This window comes from Ammospiza nelsoni, chromosome Z, assembly GCF_027579445.1.
Source record: "Ammospiza nelsoni isolate bAmmNel1 chromosome Z, bAmmNel1.pri, whole genome shotgun sequence".
In the NCBI taxonomy this organism is placed as follows: Eukaryota; Metazoa; Chordata; class Aves; order Passeriformes; family Passerellidae; genus Ammospiza; species Ammospiza nelsoni.
Genome location: NC_080669.1, coordinates 22,202,431 through 22,226,532, shown reverse-complemented (window position 1 = coordinate 22,226,532; position 24,102 = coordinate 22,202,431). Strand labels below are relative to the sequence as shown.

The following is a 24,102-nucleotide window of genomic DNA, read 5'->3' as shown; positions in this document are numbered from 1 at the left end:
TGCTGATGTTTTCAGGTTGGACTGGAATTCTTGAACAGGAGAATTGTGCTGCTCTGTGAAGTTAGACCTTGGCCAGGGCAAGAAGAGCTTGGGCCTGAGTGGACATGCTTCAAGCATGCCAAGCCACTTCCTTGAGAGCCCTGCTGTGGTTGGGTTAGTGAAACTTGTTGTCTTTTGAAAAGTGCGGCAGTGTATGTTACCTGCAGCATTCCTTACCTCAGTGTGTCACAGCAAACCGCTAAGAAAGAGCTACCAGGGATGCACTGAAAACAAATGTGCTGAGAAGCTGGGTCCGTGTCTTGCCTGATGGAGACAGTTGAGGGCATTCTAAGAGGACCAAGACGCCTCAGATGAGTTTCTGGTGCCCACAAGGCTACATCTGACAGCAGCCAGATCAAATGTATCTCTGAGTGCAAAACCAATGCGGGCATGTATGGGAGCTCAGTGGTGCCAGTGGATCACTTCCTGAGCTTCTCCCGGCTTGCACGCCCTGCAGGAAGGCACTTGGTAAACAGGTGGCAGGGAAACTGGCATCCAGGTTTGTCTGATCTTGCCTGTCAGGCTTCTTTAGCCTGGACAAACAGGCATTTGAGTGAACTGAGTGGTTCTAAGCAGCCTCTTCTCTCCTGCCAGCAGCTGGGATGATGCCAGTGACTTGGGCCTGCTCACCTCAGTGAGACATGCCCTGGGTCCAGTGCTTGGCACAGGCCTTTGTATCCTTCCTTTGTCCTAGCTGGGAGCAGCACTTTCAGAGCTAACTGCAGATCTTCCTTCAAATGCCACAGGACATGGAATGTCAGTGCCAGGCAGGTCATGCAAAAAAAAAAGCCAAGTACTAACTCGAGGCAACTGGGGACATTTTCAGATGAGGGTCATCACTAGGTCTGGGAAGTGTGGGGCTGGAGAACCATTCACATGGCCTGACCACCTCTGGTAAACCTCTCCACTCTTGTCTTGTGGCTGCTGGTGGAGACCAGACAGCAGAGCTAAGGAGGAGCTTGGGGCTGACACTTTGTGGGAGATTTGGTAAAAAATCATTAAAGGACAAATCCATGGGGCTTTGAAGTGGATAGGTGACAAAAGGTGACATAGGGTGACAAACGTGACATAGGGGAAAGGAGATTTGGCAGCAACGTTAAAACTTGATACCACAAGACTGGAAGGCAGCTCTCCTGGGCTGACTGCAGACTTGGAGCAGCTCTAGTGGCTGTCACTGGGCGTGTGGGGCAAGCTGACAGGGACTAAAGTAAGGCACGGGATTAGTGGGTGCATTGATACAGGTGGCATTTGTGGGGAAGTAGCTTTTATAAAGTGCCCGTGACTGCAGCTACAGGTCCCCGGCAGTGCTGGTAGTGGGGCCATCCAGCCTAAGTGGCCACGACTCGGTCTGGCTGAGCCTTGCGGCCTCCCTGCTCTCCCTGTCCCAGTGCTGCGCCACTCCTCTCGAAAAGTAGTTTTTCCAGCCGCAGTCTCAGGGTGCTTTACAGTGTCCTGGACCCCCAAGAAGACGCGTGTATATCTTGTGGGACTTCCCAAAAAGCCGAAGCATCTGGCTCGGCACTCCGAATGAAGGACGTTGCGACGGGACGAAAGACAAACTCCAGCGTGTCTGACTCGTTAAAAAGCAGGAAAGACCCTCTGGAAACAAATGCTGCTCTTGCCGCCACCCTCCGCAGCGCCCCGCAGCTGCCCCGGGGATGGAAGGAGCGCGCTTGCCATCCCGAGCGCGGCGGAGGGTAAGGGCCGACCCAGCCGGGGCCCGGGGCGGGGGCCGGGCCGGGCGCAGCTGTTCTGGGCCGGGAGGGGCGGCGGGGCCGGCCCCCGCTGAGTGACGGCCGGCCCGGGGCCGCGGCCGGCCCGGACCCCCGCCCCCGCCAGCGGCGGAGCCGGCGCGGCCAGGACGAGCCGCCCGGGCTCGGCACGGCTCGGCTCGGCTCGGCACGGCTCGGCGCACGGGTGCGGTAAGCGAGCGAAGGGGCGGCGGGCCCGGCCCGTATCGGGGCACAACATTTGGCGCGCGCCGGGCGTCCCCAGCTCGACAGAAATAGCGGGCGCCGCTGCGGTGCGGGCAGCGCAGGAAAGGGAACGGCTGGGGCGCTGGGTCGCCGTGCCTGCCTGCCTGCCTGCCGGCACACTCGCCTGCCTGCCGGGAGCCGTGCCCGCAGGTGGGAGCGCGGAGCCGGGATGCGCGGAGCCGGCGGCGGGCGTGCGGCTGCCGGGGATCCCGGGGCTCGGGCAGGCGGGATCCCGGGGCTCGGGCAGGCGGGGATCCCGGGGCTCGGGCAGGAGGGATTCCCGGGGCTCGGGCAGGCGGGATCCCCGGGCTCGGAGCGGCCGGGCCCCCGGCGGGCGGGCGGGCGGGCGGAGGCCCGCGGCGGAGGCGCTGGCATGAACGGACGGACGGATTGATGGATGGAAGGATGGATGGCGGGCAGCCGGCGGCGCTCACGCGTGTCCGCGGCAAATCCCGGCGGGGATCGGGAGTGCTGGCACGGTGGGAGGAGAGGGCTCTGCACGGCGCTGAGCGGCTTGCAGAGAGCACCGAGAGTTCTTGTCTACTGGTTTTGCTTGCGCTTGTAATCCAGGGAGCTCTTCTAGGAGATGGTTTTCCAGACAATGAATCGCTAGAAAGCTGTGCTGCTTTTGTAAGGGAAAAGTGGAAATTAGCAGGGGGGAAGGTTCCTTAGGGCAGTTTGTTGTATTTGCCTTGGCCCTGCTTTCTCCAGCTGGAAATAGTCACTGCCTTGAAAAGCATTGCCTGTCCTAAAGATAACCTTTCTTTACTCAGATGGACACAGCTTCTGCCCTCACTCTGTGCTCATCTGTTGCCCTCTGCTTTTTAAATAGTCATGGATGGTTTGTTGGGCAGAATCCATAGCCCTCTGCCTCCCTTCAGAGCCAGCTGCTCTCCCCTTATGTGGAGGTCCTTCCTACTTGTTTTACATCTTTCCTTGGATGTTGGGCCTTGAGCCCAACAAGGGCGCTCAGCCATGTGACTGAAGTTGATTTTAAGTGGTTTGATTTGTTTTTTAATCCCTTTCTTATGTGAACTGCCAGATCATGCAGCAGTAAAGAGTGATTTCCTCGTTTCTCATCCAGATTTGTGCTGAGAGGTGGCACCTTTTCTGAGAGCAAATACTGGACAAGCTTTTTGGGCATGGAACCCATGCTTCAGGTCATAGCAGTGAGCTCTTTTGCCCTCTTGAAAGGAAGAGCTGGGCTACAACATGGAAGCCAAGCACCGTCTTGCTCACATTGCAAAAGCCAAATTCCTTTTGCAGTGCTGCCTCCTGACAGCATCTGTACCTGTTGCCCTAATGTACACACGGCTGGGTATTCCAACCAGCACACTGCCTCACAGCCTCACTGCTTCTCATTTCGAAGTCTCTGTTTTCCCCCTGTCAGGGCTCTTCCCCCACCCCTCCTTCAGCACTGCATTGTTTCCCAGCCTGACTCATCTTGTTCTTCACACACTTCTCAGCTCTGATGGTCTGCTGCCTTTTCTCCAGATACTGTGGTTTTGCATAATACTGGAAATATGTTGCTTCCCCCCCACCCCCTTACTGTATTTGGGAAAGCCAAACAGATATGGGAACAGTCTGGTCTATCTCACTACTGACTTTCTTTGCTTAAGTTTCACTTTCATTCACCCAAAGGATCATTTGATTTATCTTTACAAAAGTTCCTGAATTAACCCTTTGTAAGAAGCACCAGTCCTCTGTTGCCAGATGTGTAGCTCCTATTCCCCAGAGCAATGTGCTACTAAATGTAGTGTTTGCAGGTGAATTGTTGTGCTTTTCTGTGTGCTGCTTCACTGTTTTTCAGGTGTGTGGAGTTTTTATGAAAGCACAGCTAGGGGGAAGGAAACTGTGATCTGCCTTCTGATTTTTTTCCTCAAGAGCTGACAGTCATTTGCACATCATGAGCAAGACTCACTCCTTTGATCAGGCGGAGACCCATAGACAAAATGTCTTCACTTAATAAAAGTGAAGCCTTGACCAGGCTCTTGGGAGAGACAGGACAGAAAGTTGTGTTCCGTGACTCCTTGGTGCTAAATGGCCCCATGTTCTTGGCACGTGGAGGCAGCACCACGGGAGGCTCTGTGGCTCTCCAGCCCATCCCCAGCTCCCAGCAGACCCCTCCTTAGATAGGGAGGTTCTGGCTTCATATGGCCTGTGTCTGCAAATCCCCAAAGATGGAGATTCCCCCCCCCTTCCTGAAACCTTGCCTTAGAGCTGCATCACCCTCCTCAGAGGGAATTCTTCCCACTTGTTCATGGCGAATGAGATAAACACATAACAGAGGTTATCCTGGGTCAGACCAAAGTCTGTACATCCCAGGACACTCTGACTGGGAGCAGCCTGGGGAAAGCTTGCAGGCAAGGTTGCAGTGGGTTCCCCCAGAGCTCTCTCCCACGCAGGCTCTGTGCAGCTTGGTAGCTCTCCCAGCTGGAGCTGGTTTCTTTGCTTCTGCAGGCCTGGCACGATGGTGTAAGGGTCTCTCCTCTGTTAATACCTCGCTCAGGTTTGGTGCACATTGTTCACTGCACACTCACTGCTGCTGGAACAGAGCCCATTTGGCTTTGGTGTTAATTAAGCATCTGCCTGTCTGGGGCTGATTAGCTGCACCTTGGTGGGGCAGCTCCCTGCCGTTCCCTGTGCTTCAGCCACACTAGCAGCAGGGTGGGCTTGGGATGTGCAGGCATTCGTGTGTTACTAGCAGCACTCTGTGCTTTGGCTCTGGCTCTCTGGCAGGGCTGTTTCACAGGACATGGCCACTGCCCACCTGAGGATAAGGCACTGCTCAGTGCAGGACAGGAGCCTTTCTGCTCCAGTGTTCGTCATGCAAAACCAGAGTTCCACAGAAACAGAGGTGTCCATCCGAGGGCTAAGAGAAACTCAGGAAAGAAACCCAGGATCAGTTTCCAGAGGAGACTGTGGTGGCTGTGAAGCTCCCAAGTGGAAGGGTTCAAGTTACAGAGCAGGAACTGAGTGCAGAGTGTCGCTAATGACTCAAGTGTGCCCACATGCTTTTCACAGGGATTAGTAATTAAGCAACTCAGTGCATGCCAGGTGCATGAGACAACCTCACCCCAAAGAGGAGAACACATAACTGTGTTTACAAGTGTGTCTTAAAAATATGTGAAGTGGGGGAGATACAGCTGGAATGCTTTGTGTTTGGGCTTTGTTAGATCTTGGCCTGGTCACCAAACATCCAGGCTATTTGCTGATGAGAAAGACCACTTGGTGAGCACCAGTATTGAGTTGTGTGGCTTGCAGGCTGCAGGGCTATTGACAAGAGGAGAGCCAGGAGATACAGGAGTTTCTGGATATTGGGTTAGGAGCTGGGTGAGCTGAGAAGACTGAGGAGAGTGCAAGCAGTGTGAGACTTTCCTCAGCACTAGTGGACAAAGGGACAGGTTACTTAGCTTGAGCGCAAGGAGCCTTCCCTAGTGTGTGCATGACAACAAGGTGTTTCCTGTGGAGCTGTCAAGGATGGGAATGTCATCTCTGACGTGAGGATATCCATGGGAGTGAAGCTGCACCGTCAGTAGGTCTTGCCCATGGCCTATTGAACTTCACTGCTGCAGGGGTTGGGTGGTGACGGTAGCTACAGATAGTGTTACATCTTCTGCATGGCTGGTATGTCACTGCAAGAGTCACAAGTCATGTGCTTTGATAGATCCAAAATCCTTTCTTCCAGATGTTTCCTTCAAATATGAATTTCAGGATGTCTTAGATTAACAGCTGCTTGTTGGGAGGAAGCTTAGGTCTTCCTTGGAGAAGTTTCAGTTCCCTGAAGAGACAGCAGATTGGTTGTTGGATTTCCTTAAGAATGAGCCTCTTGCAGAGAGGCTGAGAGTGCCTCAGTCTTTCTTGTTGATGGCTGACTTGCCTGGAGCAATGAGAGTGTGTGCTCTGCTTTCTGCATCTGATATGGCAGAGCTTCTCACCGTCTGGAGCATCCCCTCTCTTTTCTCTGTCCACTCTCCTCATCCAGGACACAAATTTGTGTTTTTTCTCCTTTAAGAATAATTTCCATTCAGGCAGCATGCTGCTGACTGCAGTTGGGTACCTCCGCAGCCTTCCTCTCTCCAGGCTGAATAAGTCCAATTCCTTTTGCTTGTTCAGCTTGCAAAGACTTGTGATCTACTAGAGGACCTCAAATAGCATGAAGCATCCATCTGCATCTCAGTGGTGCTAAGAAGAGGATCCCCTTTGGGTCTCCCATGTGGATCTCCTGGCTAGACACTTTCTAATGCAGCTTGGAGTCCAAGCCCAGGGCAGAGTCTATCGAAAGTCTTTTGTAGCTTTAACTAAAGTTTTCATCATCTTGTACATTCAAGGTGGTGATGCAGGGCCCAGACAGGCCAACAGTACTTGATGCTGCAGCCTGGGTGTGTGTTTATGGCTTGTTAAAATGATGCTTTCCTGTCTTACTAGAAAATGAGATCTGCTTGAAAAGGAGTCTACAGAAACTCTAAGGCCATTACCTTAAGGGACTGGTCTTAGGCATTTATCTTCCTTAAGAGGAACAATGTACACTTGAAGTGGAGGAAACTTTTGAGGCTCGGTACCTCGAGTGCAGGGCATGTAGTCACTTGCAAAGCCGCCACTGGGCTCTGGTAGTGTCTGTGAGAGAAGGGACTGTGGGGCTGAGGTGTGATGTTGGTACCTGTGTGCTGGGAGGAGACACACCTCTACCAGCACAGTACCTGTACCACACAATTCCCCTCATGGGCAGGGTGAATCGTGGTCACAAGCACCCACCAGTGAAGAGTTCTGCTGTGTGTGGCTGTGTGGTGGCACTGGGGATGGATCCAACTCCTCCTCTGCTCTGCTCTGATTTCCTACTGGGTTTTGCACAATTCACATAGATCATGTTTTTATATGTGGTCTCGGTAGGAGCTGATGTGCATCTTTCCCTTCATTGCTGCTGCATCTGGCCATAATTTGTTGGTCAGTTTTTGAAACTGCAGGGAGCTGGTTATGTCTGGTTGCCCAGTGACTCAAAAAGCAGAGTTGCCCATGGAGTCATCAGCACCCAATTATGTTCGGATGCAAGCTCAGAGTTTGAAAATTGTCCCAGGAGGAGAGAATCAGCAGAGACTAGCCTTTTGGTGGATTGATCTCCTTCTTCTCTACATCCCCACTGTGCCTGCTCCAGCACTACATGTGTAACAGCTACCCCTTCTCCGAGTGCTTCTGGTAACCCCACCTGGCCTTAGACCACTGTGCAAGTGCCCCAGCTCTCCCTCATTGCAGAGAAGATCTCTGGGCTGACAGACCCTTTGCACACGTGTGCAGCTTCCCAAGGAATAAGGGTCTGAGTCCTGCATGAGATTTCATTAAGGTTCACTACTGGCTTTAAGGTTTGTCACCACATAAGGACTGACCACATAAGAACACAGTTTTGGTTTAGAAAAAAGCTGGAGATTATTTGTTCCTCTCATCCGCACAGCATGCATCTTGAATCTGCACCTGGGTGACTCACTGAGATTTAAGTGTATGCACAGAAAGCACCTGGTTTCTCTTGAATTTATAGGAAATGGTCACTTGAGGTCAAAAACTCACACTCCGTCAAAAAACACACAAGACACTAGCATTTATCTTTTAAGTTATGCTGCAAGCAAAGGAAAAGAAAATTATTGTAGCAACTATAGGGGGGATGGTTGATATTGGTTTGTTATTTTTATACTGCAAAACAATAATTCTGAACTTTGACTCAGATTTATACTTAAGCTGTAAAAAAAAAAAAAACCTCATAAATCAAAACCCTGTGTGAGTCAAACAGGAACAGTTTTCAAGCTATCCCTCATGATATGAATTCCTGCCTTCACTGCTCCTTGAATACAGCTTTCATCCTGAAAAGATTTCTGTCTTCAAACTTGGCAGTTTTTGCAGGAATCAATTGCTGTGCTGGTCATGCTTGGCTACCTCCTTATCCCAGAACCCAAACCCCATGCTCTGCTTTCACATTTCAGAGCACAGAAAATGTTTTGTGGTAGATTCATGGGCTGTCTGGGGCGAGGATGTTAATTTTTTTCGGACATGGCTCTCGTTGTGTGGCAGAGTACACAGAACTCCTGTCCTCTGCCTCTGGTGGTTGTTGGGTGTGCTGGTGGCCAGGGATGCCCCAAACCTTCCCATGGCCCAAGCCTTGGGCACGGTGCTGCCTGCGCAGACCCCCGAGCCAGGGCTGGCTGGGCTGACAATGGAATTTATTCCTGGAAAGCCCCACACCTCGGCTGAGCTTAGCTGCTCTTTCTCCCTGTGTTTTGATGAAGGGCAGTGCTTTCTGTCCTGTGCTGTCCTGCTGCTGGCATGCTGGCACCTGCGGGAGGTTGCGCATGGAGGCGCTGGGCTGCCTGGCACAGCGTGCGCCAGGTGTGTCACACACGGGGTGGGCTAGGTGTGTCACATGGGGTGCGCCAGGTGTGTCGCACTCCATGTGCCAGGTGTGTCACACACAGGGCGCGCCAGGTGTGTCACACTCCATGTGCCAGGTGTGTCACACACAGGGTGCGGCAGGTGTGTCACACTCCATGTGCCAGGTGTGTCACACACAGGGTGCGGCAGGTGTGTCACACTCCATGTGCCAGGTGGGTCACACGGGGTGGGCTAAGTGTGTCACATGGGGTGCGCCAGGTGTGTCACACTCCATGTGCCAGGTGTGTCACACACAGGGTGCGCCAGGTGTGTCACACTCCATGTGCCAGGTGGGTCACGCACGGTGTCTGCCGGGTGTGTCACACACGAGGTGGGCCCGGTGTGTCACACACGGGGTGTGCCAGGTGTGTCGCACTCCATGTGCCAGGTGTGTCACGCACGGCGTGCACCAGGTGTGTCACGCACGGCGTGCGCCAGGTGTGTCACACGGGGTGGGACAGGTGTGTCACACATGGGATGTGCCAGGTGTGTCACACACGGCAGGCCTAACACAGCACGTGTGGCTTCCACTGTGACATTTTTGTGTTTTCTTGAAATTTGTCTTGCTGCGGTTCCTGTCACTTTACCCAGTTCTCCCTCTCCTCACTTTTTCCTGGGGCTGTCAGATCACAGGGGGATAATCCAGCAGACCCTGCTGTAGCCTGAGCCCAGTGCTGCCCTGCTCCTGCCCTCCCTCTCATCCACCTGAGGAGCACAGCCAAGCACTGATGCCTGCCCTCGGATGGTGGTGAAGCTGCGGGCCTCGTGGGCCGCTCTCCTGGATGGATTTCCACCGCTTCCCTGTGCAGATGTCAGTGCTGCTCTCAGGTTTCAGCACCCCAAAAAGGTCATGGTGCTGCAGGGGGCTGTACCAGTGCAAAGCACTGTGAAAGGATTATGTCCAGTGTTGTACAGGATGCTTTTCATTTTCATTTATTTTCAGTATCCATTTGTTTGCCTGGCACTTTTGAACCCTTCGGAAGGGAACTGTTCTATCCCCCTCATGATCAGCAATGTTGTTTTGTTTGGTTTGGTTTTGTGTTCCCATATTCATGGTGAGACCAGTCTTTCCTGTAGATGACCTTTTATTATCTCCTAGTGAATTCAATTTTTCTCCTTTAATAATTTTAATGATTGTTGTGCATTCCAGCATATGTGCTGCTCAGACTTATTAAGTGCAAGTGCTTGGGCTGTCTTCCAGTGTGACTGACAAGTACTTTGAACAAAGAGGCCTAATATCTTGCTATCTTTGTAATCTATATGAATTTCAATTTTTTGAGGACTTAAAGTTGCAACAGTGTCAGTTCTGTTCAGTATGTGTATATTGCACTTATATTATTTTGTGATGCCTTCCTTAGCTGACTGAATGAAGAGTGATAGGGTTAATGAAAAAGAGTGAGAACTCAAGTTGTGCTGAAGGATCTTGTTGTTTTGTTTGAGCCGAGGTGAAGGTGGAACCTGTGTTAAACCATGCTTTTACTCTGGCACAAGTCAGGGAGAACCGTTTTGTGGTGGTGGGTTGTACTCTGTACAAACGAAAACAATTTCACTTAGGCAGAATTTATCTGCTTTCTTATCACTGGCAGTTCAAAGCCCTCTTCCATTTACAGCAGATGGGCTGGTTTGGTTTTTCTCCCCACACTCATTAGCAAGATAGGTTAGAAGAGGCCTGGGATGTGGAGATAAGGGAGCGCCAGCGAACACACTGGTCCTGGTGGCTGTGCAGGAGGAGACGGAGCTGAGCAGCTGGTTCTGCAGGCAGGGGAGCAGTACAGAAAGCCCTGCTGCCACGGGCAAGGCTGCTCCTCTCCATGAGCAGCCCTCTCAGTGTGCTCTCCACGGGAAATGTGCGAGGTGCCGGCTCCGTCCGGCTGCACCAGCAGTCTGGGAAGGCACTGTGCCCCCCGACACTTCTCTTTGGGATACGCAGGAAATTAAATTCTCTCCACGGGGATTTCAGCTGTGCTTCAGCAGGCTCTGCACCTGTCTTCAGCCCTCAGGGCCTTTTCTATATGCAGTCTTGGCTTCATATCTCTGCAAGATGCTTTGAAACCTGAGGCGTTTTCCAGAAGCATTGCCTGTGTGCACTGACATCCAGTGTCTGTCCTGCCTCTCGGTGCTGACACCTCTGTCCTTCTGGAGGGAGGCAACAAGGTCACCCTGCGGGGCTGCACTCTGCTCCCAGACAGGCCCCTGCTTGAGTCTTGCCTGCATTCCTGGGAAGGGTCTGTGGCTGCCTCTGGGAATAGTTGTCCTCATGTAGCCAAGACAGATATTGCTCTGTGTGTGGCAGGTGTGGGCATTTTAAGCCCTTTTAGGGAATTTTGCAGCCTGGGGTGGGTTATTCTCTGCCTTTCTCCTTGCTCCTAGTTCCAGTTCCTTCCATGACAGAATGGTCAAAACTACATATGGCGTATGAAATCCAGGCTAGTGGTGGCTCGTGCACTGCTATCTAAGGCTGCAGTAGCACAGCACATATCCCGATCCAAGTGCAGGCTGCTATTCTAGGATCTCCTGCCTCAGTGTTCATGGGCAACTGCAGTAAAGGCTGTGCCCTTCTCTGTGCCTGCAGGAAGGGCAGGCTTGCAGGGGCTGAGCTGGGGACACGGCTCGTAGGCTGGCTGGTGTGTGGCTGCTGCCTGTCAGCCTCACAGCACAGGGAGCCCTGCACTGAGGGCTGCAGGGGGCTGGTGAAGCGCAGGGCTGTGGGGTTCCTTCCCCCCCCTCAGCCAGACCCACTGCACCACACTGCTCCTGCTTCCATCCACCCTCCTGGCTGCCCTTGGCTCCGGTGCCCACGGGCTGATGGCTGCTCCTTGGAGCAAACCAGCCCAGTGAAAAGCTGATTTTCACCCTCTCAGTTCCCAGAGAAACTGAGGGACTTTCAGGGGCTGTTTCTCCCATCCAGAAGGCACCATCTCCTCGCGCTTCCTAAGTGCCGAGTGGCAGGAATGTGAGTGATGCAGGAATTGCCATCACACTAGTGGGGAACCAAACGTCTGACAAGATGACAGCTTCTAAATTTAAGGGCTTGCTGTTGAGCAAGCATGTGTGCATTACTGTGCCCTTTTGTGACCAAGCTAAAGATAATTTTCCTATCTGGAACAGCAGCTGTGTTGTAACTTGCATAAAGAAACTTCTCTTCTAATGAAGAGTGATCATAAGAGCATAATCTGTCTGGAGGGGACAAGCAAAGCTGGAAAGATGTGATTCAGGGTAGGGCTCTGATGTTCCACAGAGCTGAAAAGAGACCATTTATAGAAACTCAAAAGATGTTTGGCTCCCTAAAAAATACACAGGCCTTGCTGCTATTTTTAACGTAAATGTCACATAAAAGAATAGCAACACTTTAAGAAAAGTTACTTTAAATTATCTAGGACTTGGTAATCTTTGCAAAAACAGAGCCAAAAAAAAAAGGTAAATGTACAGGCAGTGCTGTGGAGCAGAAGGAGGCTGTCAGCAAAAGAGCAGAGTTGGATATGCTTTTGTGTGTTATGCTGAGTGTACTTTTAACCCACCTGCATGTTTTCAACACATTGAACCTTTTTCTCTGCTGTCTTTTTGCTTGCAGAGGTCCAGGAGACATGTATTAGGAGACATGGGCCAAACCTTGGGGTCAGCAGGGATTGTCCTGATAGACCATTCACTTCTCTTCTTGCAGGGTTGGTGTAGAATGTGCAGTAGCACACAGGTCAGCTGCTTAGCTGGCAGCAGGGCAAACATGTGCTGTCCAAGGAAAGGTGGGTCACTAAATAGCACATTTAACTGGCAGCCTCCTGAACCCAAGTGGATAATACTTCCTGATCTCCTTGCGGCTTTAAAATACGGGAAGAAGTGCCATGCACTGTAGCCCCGTGGAAGTTTCAGGGCTCACAGGTACTCAGTGGTGCTACAAATCTGTTTTCCCCTCCAGTAGCGATGTTATCTGGAGTGTCATGTGCAGGGCAGTGTTACTGGGGGCTTGTAAGGACATGAGTGAGAGCTGAATGCTTCATGATTTATAGTTTATTGTCCTTCAAAGAAATAAGTGCCCAGGATGCTTCATTAACATCTAGCACTTCATGCAGAAAGACATCCCTAGCCAGGGTCCTGTACCAAGAACTTCCTCAGTCCTGTCCCCTAGATCCGTGGTGGGCAATGTGCTACTGGAGCTGCGCCGCTGTCTCCTCCCTGGGTGATTATCTGTGTGTGGGATATGAAAGGGGGGCTCTGAGCAATCTTTTGAAATCAGCTGTGCTTTAAGCACAAATCTCCAGCTCTGGAGTGTTCAGTGTTCCCCAGCCAGACAGGCTGCAGCATCATGCTTCATGTGTTCAGTGCTAACATGTCTTGTTTTCATATCAGGTTCTGTTACAGCATAGAAGTGAGATCCACAAGACTCCTCTAAGATGTCTTACAGAAAGGAGCTAGAAAAATACCGAGACCTGGATGAAGATCAGATCCTTGGAGCTCTGACAGAGGAGGAGCTCAGGAAGTTAGAGAATGAACTGGAAGAGCTGGATCCTGATGTAAGTAATTTTTAATTGAGACGTTAGGTCGTGAATCTTAGTAATTGTGGGGGAGTGGGCTGCATTAGTAATCTGTATTTCAGTGGGATCCTTTGCAGAGCCTGTACTTGGAGCAAGAGTAGAAGACACTGGATGCAGACACACAGAAGAATTTTTTGACATTGGAAGCACAGTCTACACGTGTATCTGTTTCTGTTTTTCTGTCCTTTTCCCAATGTGATGAGCATCTGTGACTTGCCGCAGCAATATGAGCCAGGGCTGGTGCAGTGCAGTAATCCTGTGGAAAATGGATCTCTGTTTCAGAGCAGGCCACCTTGGAGGGAATGCTTTGCAGGTTGCTTGGTTTGAGGGTTTTCTGGGGTTTTTTTGGTGTTTTGGGTTTGAGGTTTTTGTAACAAACTTCAAATGGCCTGTATTTTCATCCATTTAGGCAGAAATCCAAATCCTGGAGTTTTGCAAAGTGGGACAGTTTATTTTTAGCAACTTCCTAGCATCAGCAGGAGCTGCACATATGCAAACATGGGGGCTGCTGGAGCCAAGCTGGTGAAAGGTTTTTGGAGCCAGCACTGCCCTGTTGCAGGGGATGTGCAGAGCCAACTGGCTGGGCTCTGGTGTACGGCAATGTTACTCGAGGAGCTCGGGCACTGCCAAGTGAGAAATTGTTCCTGCAACATGCAGTTAGTGTTTCTGGAGTAAACGATGGGTGCTGTAGATTGCATCATCAGTATTTTTAATTGTAATGCAGGAAAATATTTGAGAGCTGGCAAACTGGCTCCTGGGATTAAGTGTATGGGCTGATGGGCTGGTAACAGCTACCTCAGAAGACATGGGGTGAGGCAGCATTCTGTGAAAGATGAAGAAAGGTAAAATAATTATGGACATCTGTCAGTGCAGGTGTAGTCTGCTTGAAGATTGCATTTTTGCTTTGCACGACATGAAGTCTGTGGAAGCAAGCTGTCTCCTATGCCTCCCTGCTTGTGCAATTCACACGCTTCTCTTGCCCTCCCGGGCTGCCCGATTCCAACTGCTTCCTGTTAGTAATTTTCCTTCCCAGGCTTTTCACTGACACAGACATAAATTATAATGAAGTACTTTTATCAGGCAGGCATGGAAAAATCAAAGTGTGTTGTTCAGCATCACCTTGGATGTCTTAACAAGTAAATGTTGACTTCTATCCAGTAAAGCTTTAAAGAACATGCTTAGTGTCAAATCTGGGAATAGTCTTACTTACTGCATTAAGGCTGTTCTATATTTAAATATAAGCAGGTGTTTACGTGCCATATGTGTCAAGCACAAACCAACTTCCCGTGGAGGCTTATGTGACTGAGTAACAAGGAGGCAGCTTGAAAAAAACCTGGGGTTCACAGGGGGTTTGCTCTGCAACCAAGTGATCTGCTCTGTGAGACCCTCTCTGTAGTTTTGTGATGGATCCTAAAAGGCAGAAGAGACCACCACAACTCACAACTCTCTGATCTGCTCTGTGAAAGATCATGAGATTTAACTGAACTGATTCTTTTTGGGACACATGGAGCATTGTGGGCACTTGCACAGACTCATATAGTGGGAAGAAGGTGGCTGAGAGATTCCAGAAAGAAAGGGCTGGAGCTGATGTTGCAGAGAAACCTCTACTGGGCAGCGTTTGAAACTGAAGGGGGAAAGGAGTATCACATATCTTGGATGATGTGGGAATGAGTGGGGCTGGATGAAGATAACCTTTGACACAAGGAGAAGCAAACTGTCCAGCACTGTGGAAGAAGAGTGGTGCAGTGAGGGGAGTGCAGAGGGGAGAGTGTTTGATGGATGGGGATTGTGGCCTGCAGAGATAACCTGTGTTTCTCACCTCCATGTCTAGAATGCACTGTTGCCAGCAGGGCTCAGGCAGCGGGACCAGACACAAAAGCCACCAACTGGCCCCTTCAAAAGGGAGGAACTCATGGCCCACCTAGAAAAGCAGGCAAAGGACATTAAAGACCGAGAAGACTTGGTTCCTTTCACGGGTGAAAAGAGAGGTATGGTCATCCTTTGCACTGTGCTGGGTGTATCACAATGAAGGCATAGTGGATGCACAGCAGAAGGGTTATGTCTGATCTGTGTGGCTAAAACTTCTTTTTGACACTACTGGCGTGGTGAATCTGCTCTCTCTGCTGCCTAGCCCCAGCCCAAGCTGGCTGATAAACTGGGGTGGACCCAAGAGGTCCCTGTGCTGGCTGATTTGGGCACCACCTGATATGTTGTTAAGTGCTGGACAGAAGTTGTATCACTGTGCAGCCTTCTCCCTTCCCCATGCATCTGAATCAGGTTCTGGGAAAGAAATCATCTTCTGTTCTCTCCTGTTCCTCCTTGCCCTGTTCTCCTGTGAGCTCCTCATGTTAAGCTCCATCTTTCACTGTTGCCTTTCACTCTCCATTTTGACTCCATGAGCTTCTCACTGTAGAGAAACTCCACAGCTCTCCACAGCTGTGATGAGGCCCAGCAGTTCCCATCTAGTTTTCATAATCTCTTGACAACTCCAGCCTTATTTGCCAGTCTCCTGCAGGTTTGTGTCTTCCTGCACCATACCCTGCAGTGGCTGCTGCATTCCTGCTCTGCATGGCCTGAGGCCTGTGAGCAGGGCTTTTCTCTGCCTCTTTTCTTCTCCTTCTGGCATCTTTTGCTGCTCTCCTTGTATATGACTCATTATCCAAGTGACTTTCCTGCTCCCATTAGAAATCCAAGTATCATCTAACAAGGGACATGGTGTGGTCAGTCCTTGCCTCTGCATTCCAGAAGCTTCTCAGTAACTTCTCTCAGCTGTTGTGTCTCCCTCTGAACCGTGATTCCCCTGCAGCAGAAGATCTGGTTGTCCAGTGTGAAAAAAAAAAGCATGAAAATATGGGCATATCAACATGTTTCCTGACGGTCTTTCTGAAAGGTGCCTCCTTACTGACCAACATGGCTCCCTTAAAAAGAGCTTGTGTAAAATCTGTTCATTTAACAAAACCTGAGGCAGTATTTTTAGATTTAATTTTTTTTTTTAAGTAGTCCTTGAGAGAGGTAAATGAGTAAATTGAGTACTATCAGGAAGACTGGTTTGATACCTTTCAGATGTGCCCCAGTCCAGTGTTGCTTACCCACCTGGCAAGCCTAAAAGGTAGAAGCAGTGTTCTGCAGGAGACAGAGGGATTTCAAGCATTTTGAGTCTCCAGCATCATACTTCAGTCTGTTGAGAATTTAAAAGCATGAAATGTATTTTCATTTGTAACACGCTGTTGAGAGAAGACACGACTTATATTAACTGTGAGCCAGAGATGGCAAATTACGTATTCACAGCTGTGATGAAGCTGTAAATAAGTCACCATGTTTGAAGTTTGGAAGGTGATTTACTAGTTGGCCATGGGAGGTGCAGTCCCTGGCACACTGCGACATAAAATGTCATGCGTTGTCATCATGCATGCACTGTTTAATTTAAAGTTCAATCTTGTAACGAAGCACCGCTGAGATACAAAACTTTCTAAAACTTAGAAATTGACTGAAATTAGGTAATTAAAATTAAAATAGAATTAAACCCCAGAAATTCTGGTGTCACTGAGGTGTCAGAAGGAGTTACTGCATGACAGCAGAATTAAGTTTGCCCTGTTTCTCTTGTTCTCTGCTGGTGTTGCACCCACCAGAGGGTACATACAGTTTGCCCAGCCATGCATCTGGTGGGACAGGGGTTTCAGATCTCCACACCAAGCCAGGGCAGACATTTTGCTGCTTAGTACCCAGAAGGTGCTGTGCAGTGCAGGCACATGACACTCTGCCTATTTTTGCAAGAGCAGCTGTGTCTCAGGAGGCAGATTCCTGCTCTCTCTGTCAGAGCAGCAATGTGCAGGCAGAGGATAGGAGCAAAAGGCTCTTTATGGCAGCCTCCATTTTGTCCCAGGGGACCCTGAGGTGCAGTTGCTTCTTCCTTGAGTCTAAATTTAGCCCCTTTCTGCATATCCCTGAGCAGCAGGATTGTTTCTCCCTTTTGGTGTCACTGACTCTGGTTTCAGAGAGGTGACAAAAATAGTCCTGACTGGCATGCTGGGCCAGGCCTTTTGCAGTCACTATCTCTGCAGTGATCCAGGACTATTTTAGGGGAGGGGACTGCTCCAAAATATTCCCAGAGCCCTCCTGCACCTGTCCCAGCAATGCTGGATTTACCCAGCAGACTGCTCCCTGCTGTGGGGTCTTAAAGCATCACAAGCCTCTGTCTTTTCTTTTGGGCTGTCACAGGTGTATGCCATGTTGAGAAATCCCAGACCTGACCCATTCCCTCTCCAAGAAGGATCTGCTGCCCATTGCAGCATGAGCAGCAGGGAGCTGGGAGCAGCTGTGCAGGGCCATCTCCAGCCCTGTCTGCTGCCCCATTCCTCCTGGGATGCAGCCAGCCCCAGCAGAGAAGGTGCTGTGGCTTGTCCAGAGGGTGCCACAAGCAGTGGGATGGGGGCTGGCAGGGAGCCCACTGCGTCCAAAGCTCCAGCCTCCTGTCCATGGGGGCACCCCCCTCAGGAAAAGGCCATGGGCAAGCAGCTAAGATGACAAGCTTGTATTACCAGCTGGACCTGTGGATTTGCACCTTTGACTTGCAGGGAATAGGTCTGTTTTGTGGCCTCCTGCTGCCCAGAGAGATAAAGCACAGGGTCTCCATCTGGCATGCTCTTTGCAATAAGGTTGAGCTAGACCAGCTGCCCTAAGCCTGCTCCTCCTTGCATCCCATATGTTCACTAAGTGCTGTCTCTACTTGCTCCCAGAGCTTTCCACCACCTTCTTTCCACCCTCTTGTAACTAATGTGCCATCTGCCTTGCCAACATGCGCAACAGCAAGAGGTGTCTTGGTGGCAGGACTGATCCTGCCCAGCGCTGGGACAGGCTTCTCTTGAGTGCTGGCAAACCTTCACCCCTTTTGTGCAGCCTTCAGAGAGGTGGGGGTCAGGCTGTGCATGCCTTTCCGAGTGCTGGGCTATGAACAGCCGTGATCCTGCTCCAGTGTGCTGCTGGGTTTCCGTGGGTGCCGTGCTGCTGGAAGGGCTGAGCTCTGCAGCTGCCCATGGCCTCCCCCTTCGCATGGCAGCAGGACTCAGACCAAGCTGATGGAAAGCGATTCAGTTTCTCCTCTGATTTTTCTCTTGTACTCCCTCTGTCCTTTCTACTTTTCAAATCTCACAGCATGGAAATGCATCTGCAAGGGTAGCTGTGGACTGGGTGCTGTAGCTTATACTGAGAGTGACCTCATTTTGCATTCGTAGGAAAAGCTTGGATTCCCAAGCAGAAGCCGATGGATCCTGTTTTGGAAAGTGTGACTCTGGAGCCGGAACTGGAGGAAGCCCTTGCTAACGCCTCTGATGCAGAACTCTGTGACATTGCTGGTAAAATAATTTCTCAGTAATCAGGGGTGAATGTTGTTCAACTTCTAGGGGTTATTTTGTTCTTTTGTGGAAAATGAGCTATTGCACTTTTTGCTGTTTCTCTAAATGCTGTCAGTTCTGACAGAATTCATTTATTTGCTAAAAAAAAAATTAAGCCTGTGTGATTTAATCAAGTGTGGGGACCAAAGATGAGGAGGAAGAAGAAGGGTTTATGTATGGAACAGTGTGTGGTTTGATCTCTTCCTTTGTCTCTATCACTGACTGTTGCTAATTCCAGCCTGTACATTCAAGAGCAAAACTTTCTTCAAACCAAACCTTAGGAAACAGTCAAGCGGACCCAGTGGATTTCTTGTGCAACCTGGTAAAGGATCTGCCAGGTTGTAGAAGTCTTTCAGTGGTCACTCAGGCCTGGTCTTTGTTAAGGAGCTTTTTCAACACATTTTAAGTGGTGGGTTTGTTGTGATTTGTGTGGTCAGACAGTCAGATGACAATACTGGTATGTTGCTGAAGGCCATAGTGTGGACTTAGCTCTGTGCTTGGGATAGGGCCTGCCTTGGCCGAAGGAACACATGGACACCCCATGATGCCTTATGAAGCTCACATGTGCTCTGCTGGTCCAGCAGTCAGTGAATATTTCAGTGATACTGGCTTCTTCTTCCAGTTTTGTCTCTTCAGGTTTCCATACTCCCTAGCACTGTAAGACTTACAAAGTCTGTAGAACAGCTGCACCAACTAGACCTCTTCTACATAACAATACCATCTTCTGGCTTAGACATGTGTTTCTGCATTGAGGTTCCCAAACATATGTACCCTGGCCAAGCATTGCATCCCTGGATTTAACTATTTTTGCTGTTGATTCCTGAGTCCTGTAAAGCTCTGTCCTATAAAATCAGCCTTTCTAAGCTACAGATCTGTGTAGCAATTATTGTCCCATGGAAAAGCTCTTCAGGGCAGCTTGTTCTACAGTTGCTGGGAGCATACACTTAAGTGGGAGCAGGAGTACTGATGTGATACAAACTGTTCTGGAATCTCAATATTGACAGTGACAGCCTTGCTCCTGCCTGCTTAGCAGGATTAATTTAGCAGGAGCTCATTTTGCTCCTGCCTGTTTAGCAGGGACCATTGTGAGCTGCGGTGTGCTGGATCCCTTCCTTGGCAAGGCCAGGAGGGTGGCTCCCAGTAGCCCTGGAAGGGCTCCCATGCCTTTGGTCAGGTGAGGGAGACAGAAATGGGGTGCTTTCGTTCGGCCTGAGTTCCTGTGGAGAACACACCATAAGCACCACACTTAGAAAGAGTGGGTCCCTCTTGTCTAACAACACAAACTTGAGCCCCCAAAATGCATGGTCGTGACAGCAGATGCTTACCTCTCTCTGCAGTCCAGATACTCACACTCCTGGCTGCTGGAGAGATTTCATTGTCCAAATAAGCTGTGACTGGGGGACTGTCTGAGTTACCAAAATGCTGAGCCTGAAAATTCCTTTTCCAACCTGTGTTGCACCCATGAAAATTCCATCTGCAAGAAAATGACAGAGAAAAGGATGAGCTAAAATACAAACAATCACACTTGAAGTGCCCAGCCTCACTCAGACTTTCAGATGGAGACTGCTTGGCTCTGTGAGATCCAGTTGGGGATGTGCTGGTGGCCATGGAGAAGTTCACTGGGACACTTTGCTTCTGGCTGTCCAGCCTGTGCAACCCAGAGTCACGATGAGCTGTCACTATTGGAATTAAATCCCAATATTACCGGATGGAACGTGACATCACACTGCAACATGTCACCATAACAGATCCTATTCTTGTGCTAGGCTTCAAGGATACCTTTCTCCTGCAAATTCCAGCCCTTCTTGGCCAAAGCAACAGAACATGGTGACACACTGGTGCCAACCAAGTCTAAAAAGTGCCTTTGTGGTGGCATGCTTGGATTTTAGGGAGAAATTTATTGTTTTCACAATTGTGTCTATCCAGAGATCAAGACTTGTTCAGATGTGTCTGTTTCAACAAATATTCATGTGTCTGCATTTTTCTTTAAAAAGTCATATAGCTTTTTAAAAAAAAAAAAAAGTTATTGATTCAAAAATCAGTTTATTTTCAACTTGATCTTTTTGTGCGTAGCAGGGTAACTTTTCAAAACAAACTCTTAACCCAAAAGATCCTACGCCATTGATTTCTTGTATGTCATTTGCAGGAAGTTCATCAGAGCCCCCAGACATGGTTTAATTTGCATTTGCATATTGGCTTTGGAGTCTTGAGTCTGAGAGACACAAATTGGCTGAGTTTCACTTTTGGGCTCCTACAGCATTTGAAGGTGTTCGTAGTAGCACTCTCTACATTTTGACCAAGACAGCAGAACTTTAGCTTCTCGCAGTGTCACCTTCCAAAGGTACAAACATACCAAGTGCAGCACTCCAGCCTGCTGTTGAGTGAAAACACAATGTGCACTGCTGTGCTGCAGGTGACAGTCACTCCCTTGCTGCCTTGGGGTCGGTTTGGCTCCATGTGGGGCACAGCTCTTCTCCAAAACGGGGCTGTGGAATTATGTGGCATGTGCCCAGTGAGCAAGGGTGATGAGGATGTGCAGGCTCCTGCTGGACTGGGCCACTTGTGCTAAAGCCTACCTAAGGCATTTTTCTGAGTTTTTTACTGTCTTCTCCCCATTATTTTTGTGTGATGCTGAGTCAGGTAGGTTACTGGGAAGCTTTGAATGTTTGTTGTCCACAAGAGGATGTTCCTCTTCTCCTGTGGCTCAGGCTATACTGGAATAAAAAAGCAAGCACATTGGAGAACTGTTGGATATTAATGTCAGCTAAGGGGCTTTGTCCTCCCTTTGTATGGTTTTTATGCTTGCACAGGGAAAGGTAATGTGCTGTAGAGTCTTTTCCTGGCTCTGGAGCCTACAATAAGTCCTGTTCTCCTGTTTCTGTAGCCATCCTTGGCATGCACACCTTGATGAGTAACCAGCAGTACTATGAGGCACTGGGAAGCAGCACCATTGTGAACAAAGAAGGCCTCAACAGTAAGTGATTCACGTTAGCAGTATTGGGCTTTGAAGCTGCCAGCAGAGGCAGTGATGATTATTTTTAGGCTGAAGGGTAGAGCTGTGTGTGTCAGAGCAGCCTGTGATTGCTGGGGCCATCTCTGGTGCATCCTTGCCCTGTGCCAGCAGTGGGGTCTCAGCCACCTCCCCGGTGCCACCCGAGGGACAGCCTTGTGCAGACAGTGTGCCTTGTGTCACTCACATCTGGACACCAACAGCACCCACAGCAGGCACTGGCTGTCCTGGGCTGCAGGGCCCCAGTGGAGTGGCTTCTCATCTCATGGCTGCTTGTCAGGTCATGCTTCCATCTCTCTTCTGCAAGGGGAGGAAAACACTCAAAGAAAAGATAGTGCTACTCAGGCTGCTTCCATTTTCACATCTTGCTTTTCACTCGCAGGTGTGATTAAGCCCACACAGTACAAACCAGTTCCTGATGAGGAGCCAAACTCAACGGATGTGGAGGAAACCCTGAAACGAATACAAAGCAATGATCCTGACCTGGAAGAAGTCAACCTTAACAATATTATGGTATTTGTTCCTTTCTACCCTCCTCTCCTAGTAACGAGACTCTGATGGCCAGAAGGCAGGCACTGTTTTGCTGCGCAGAGCAGTATCATCACACGGAATGTAGCCAGACAAGAAACACCAGTGCTTCCTTTCTCCATTGTGGGCAGCAGAATGGATTGTTACCTGCTGTGGGACAAAGGCCTGGGGTTGGTAGAAGGAGGATCCCTCTAAGTGCCTGGAAAAACGGAGTTGTGTCAAGGGTGGTCTGGGGACACCCAAAACTGGCTGTCTGGTTAAAGCCATTTTAGGTTGCTTTAATGACTTAGACAGGTATATTTGGGGGAGGGAATGTTGATGTGTATTATAAGATGGCGGGAGGAAAAAGCTTTCACAATCCAGATACTTGCCATAAAAATATGAAGAAGTCACCCTTCACGCAGGTGACTCTGTCTCTCACCCAACCATCCCCTCTGTGGACTCTTTTGCTTCTTGTAGAAAGAAAGTCAGGACATAGCACCACTTCTTATGTTGCCTCTGGGACACATACATACGCTAAAAAATACAGCTTCTATTTTAAGGGGTCTGTTAAATGATGACATAGCTAAACAGCAAGAACACGGTTAACTGCACGTGCACATCAAAGACATTTTTGCTGTGCTATCCACACCTTTCTAAAACAGAAATATTTTTATTTTGTTTTTACTATTTGGTTTGGGCTAGTGACCTCATCCCTTGAGGACACAGGGCTGAGGATTGGGCAGGCAGGCACTATTTTTGTGTGTTGAACTCATGACTTTGGGATGGGGTTTGGAGAACTGGGGAGTGACAGTGGAGATGCTGTGCTTCTGGGTGCTGTATTATGGCTCTGCAGATGACTTTGAGTATAGATGATTCCACATGGTGGGATCAAATGGTGTGGCAAGAAATCCAAGGTGAGGATGCCACTTACAATTTTAGTGAAAATTTGAACATCTGAAAGGGGTATCTAAAGTTCTTCGTAAGTGAAAAATACTGATTTTGAAGGAACTCAGAAAAAGCAGCATGGATATTTTTCTGGGCTGAGACATAGCCTGTAAGGTGTTGTATAAAGTAGTCAGAGGTGTCTTTGATTTGTGTTATGAGGAGATAATTTCAGGCCTTTCTGGATCAGTTCCTGTAGGTGGAAATTTTCTGAACATGACATGAATGTTTCTCAGTTCTGCCATTCCTACCAGAGAGCACAGGAGCAGTGCTCCGTAGGCTCACGGATCCTGGTTACAAGCATCCCCACAATGCCCATGTTCCTAGGTAGCTGAGTTTCTGGGCAACTAAAGAGCAGAGATGTGGCTCAAATCAAGTCAGTGAGCTTTTAGCAGAGCACAAAATAGGATGAAGACATTGCCATGCTCCTTAGAACATGCTGGTTATAAGCAAGAGTGAAAACTTGTGAAAACATTTTTCAACCCCTTCCCGAATTACTTCAGTGCATTTGGTGATTTGACCTTGATGAGAATCTTTTACATGTATTGCATATTCATTGCATACAGATGATGGCCTAACACATGATTTCTGCATTTCTTGTCACAGAATATTCCTATACCAACTCTAAAAGCTTTTGCAGAAGCGCTGAAAAACAACGCATATGTGAAGAAGTTCAGCATAGTTGGGACCCGGAGCAACGACCCTGTTGCTTTTGTAAGTACTGTGAGCTCATTGTCCCAGTGTTGTGACAGGAACTGTTCCCAGGCAAGGTATTTTCAGCCTTATTGACTGACTGCTTCTGCAGCTTGTGTTGTGTTTGGCACATTCCACACCTCTGGCTGTTTGCTAGTAATTCAGTTTCAGGAGCATTAGTGGAAGCAAGCAATAGACAGGCTTTGGTTCCTTCACTTCATTTTTCATCTATGGAGGTTTCAGTCCTTTAACCATGCAGTCCTTTATTTCTCCTCTAGGATCTCCTGGAAAAGGAGCATGAGACAACAACTGATGTCCTCGTGGCATCTTCTAAAAGCAGTTTGTCTCTGGAGATTTGTTTCTGTTGGTACAAAGGTGTGCACACCTGCTGCTCCCCTCACACAGGTCTGTTCCAGCTCTCTCTCATGTGTTCTTTGCGCAGACGTGTGCAGAAGCAAGACTCTGCATCTCCTAATGTGTGGCCTCTGTAGGTGATAAGGGGTCTTTCTGGCTGCTGGAGTGATTTTAAATATCAGTGGGGACACAGGGAGGAGCCAGTCATTCTGCCTGGCCTTCCTGCTGCCTTGTGGGCTGCATCT

General features: G+C 49.5%; 1 protein-coding gene across 4 annotated transcripts in view; it reads left to right on the top strand.

Moving 5' to 3' along the window:
• The first annotated feature begins 1,848 nt into the window (after positions 1-1,848).
• TMOD1 (tropomodulin 1) overlaps positions 1,849-24,102 on the top strand; it is a 27,350-nt gene continuing 5,096 nt past the window's right edge. For 3 of the 4 annotated variants that reach the window (XM_059491865.1, XM_059491861.1, XM_059491863.1), the window contains exons 1-7: positions 1,849-1,961; positions 12,774-12,937; positions 14,790-14,946; positions 18,190-18,309; positions 21,233-21,322; positions 21,741-21,871; positions 23,417-23,524. In XM_059491865.1, the coding sequence (XP_059347848.1) occupies positions 12,818-12,937; positions 14,790-14,946; positions 18,190-18,309; positions 21,233-21,322; positions 21,741-21,871; positions 23,417-23,524 (726 nt within the window). In that variant the 5' untranslated portion in view covers positions 1,849-1,961; positions 12,774-12,817. Of the gene's footprint in view, positions 1,962-2,032; positions 2,166-12,773; positions 12,938-14,789; positions 14,947-18,189; positions 18,310-21,232; positions 21,323-21,740; positions 21,872-23,416; positions 23,525-24,102 lie in introns of those variants that run through there. The other variant, XM_059491862.1, reaches the window with a different exon arrangement.